Here is a 1,453-nt window from a genome sequence, read left to right as displayed (position 1 = left end):
GGCGACGGTGTCTACTTGCCCTTAAAGAACAACCTGGCCGGAGCGGGGAAGCCACAGCCGGGTGGGGCGGGGAAGGGCCGACGGTGCGAATCTAGATCTGCCAGTCGCGCCGGCCGGGGGGCGGGGGCCTCGGCGGGTGACAAGGAAGTTGGCGCGAAAGAAGAAACACTCGCCCCTTCGGGCGGCCCGGCCGTCGGGGGGGGGGGGGGGGGGCGGTTCCAAAACCGCCAATGCGAAAGAATGTGTCTTCTCTTTGTCCGGAGAAGGGCCGGCTCGTGGGTGCTAGCACGCCCTGATGCGGGCCAGTGCGGAAGACCGACCAGCCGCCGGGGGCTGCGCGAGAAAGCGAGAGAGCGAGACCGCTCGAGGCCGAAAGCGGCCCCGAATGAGGGGGGGGGGCGGCGGGGGCGGGGGCGCCCGGGAGCAAGCCCGCCAAAAGCAGGCATGGGAATTGCGGAAAAACCTGTCAATTTTCAGATCTCCAATAATGCCGAGTGCCAACGATTGGAGACGCAAATGGCCCGGCTCCGAAGCTTCCCCGACCGGGGGTGTGCGGCGCCGCCTCTGCCAGGATGTCTAGATTGCCCCGCCTCGGCGCTCCCTTGTGCATGCGCGGAGGTGGCAGTGGCCCGGGGACATGGGGTTCCGAGCCGAGGCTCGGCACCGGAAGGGGACCCTCCCGGTGGGGCGCCCTGCCTTTTTTTTTTTTTCGGGCACCCCGCCGGCTCGTGCCTGGCCCGGGGCGGCGGGTCATCCCTCCCGTCCTCTGGCCTTGCTGCAATTGCCCCCCTCGCCTGCTCGCCTTGCGTTTGCCCGTGCGCGCCCTAACTTGCTGGCTGGGCAGCCCCCTCGACGACAACCGCCATGAGCCGCATGTTCGATCGGTCATCCGGGTCCGCCTCGACCAGCCGGTCAACCAACCGGCCTGTCAGCGTCAACATCAGCGACCCACCGGCCTGCAAGGCCCCCTCCCTGGACCAGGTGCGTCTTTTGAAAGCGGCCGCTCGGCCATGGGCTTGCGACTGGGCCTCAATCTGGTGCTCGCGCTGGTGCTCACGCTCGCACTCGACCTTCCCTTTTTGGTAGATCCGCACCTCCTTCAATGCCATCTATCATACGTACATCGGCGTGCCGATGAAGGTATCAGCCGGCAGTGTTCCTCTGCCAAGTGAGGAAGAGCCGCCGGCGTTGCACCCGGACTGGGTGTTTGATTTCCTGATCCGCTCGGGGCTGGACCCGGCCGAGACGCGCGATCACCAGTCCACCCGCATCCCGGCCTCGTTGTCCTTCGATCATACCATGCCGCCGGGGCTCGCCGCCGGGCGTCAGGCCCCGGGGCCCGGGGCAAATGCCACCAACCAGGCGCCCACCCTACAGGAGCGTGTGTATGAGCTGGTCGGTGAAAATGGCCTGGTGCGTTGCATGTGTCACTGCCCGCCTGATGGGGTTGGTC

At 67.0% G+C, this 1,453-nt stretch overlaps 1 protein-coding gene across 1 annotated transcript in view; it reads left to right on the top strand.

The window, feature by feature from the left end:
• Window positions 1–864: 864 nt before the first annotated feature.
• H696_00453 (hypothetical protein) overlaps window positions 865–1,453 on the top strand; it is a gene marked incomplete at both ends in the record, with an annotated part of 2,917 nt that continues 2,328 nt past the window's right edge. The window contains 2 exons of the mRNA XM_009494308.1: window positions 865–981; window positions 1,087–1,413. Coding sequence (XP_009492583.1) covers window positions 865–981; window positions 1,087–1,413 — 444 coding nt within the window. The remainder of the gene's footprint in view (window positions 982–1,086; window positions 1,414–1,453) is intronic.

This window comes from Fonticula alba (genome assembly GCF_000388065.1).
Source record: "Fonticula alba strain ATCC 38817 unplaced genomic scaffold supercont2.1, whole genome shotgun sequence".
Classification (NCBI taxonomy): Eukaryota; order Rotosphaerida; family Fonticulaceae; genus Fonticula; species Fonticula alba.
Note: the sequence above shows the minus strand (reverse complement) of the source record. Positions and strands in the feature narration are given on the sequence as shown.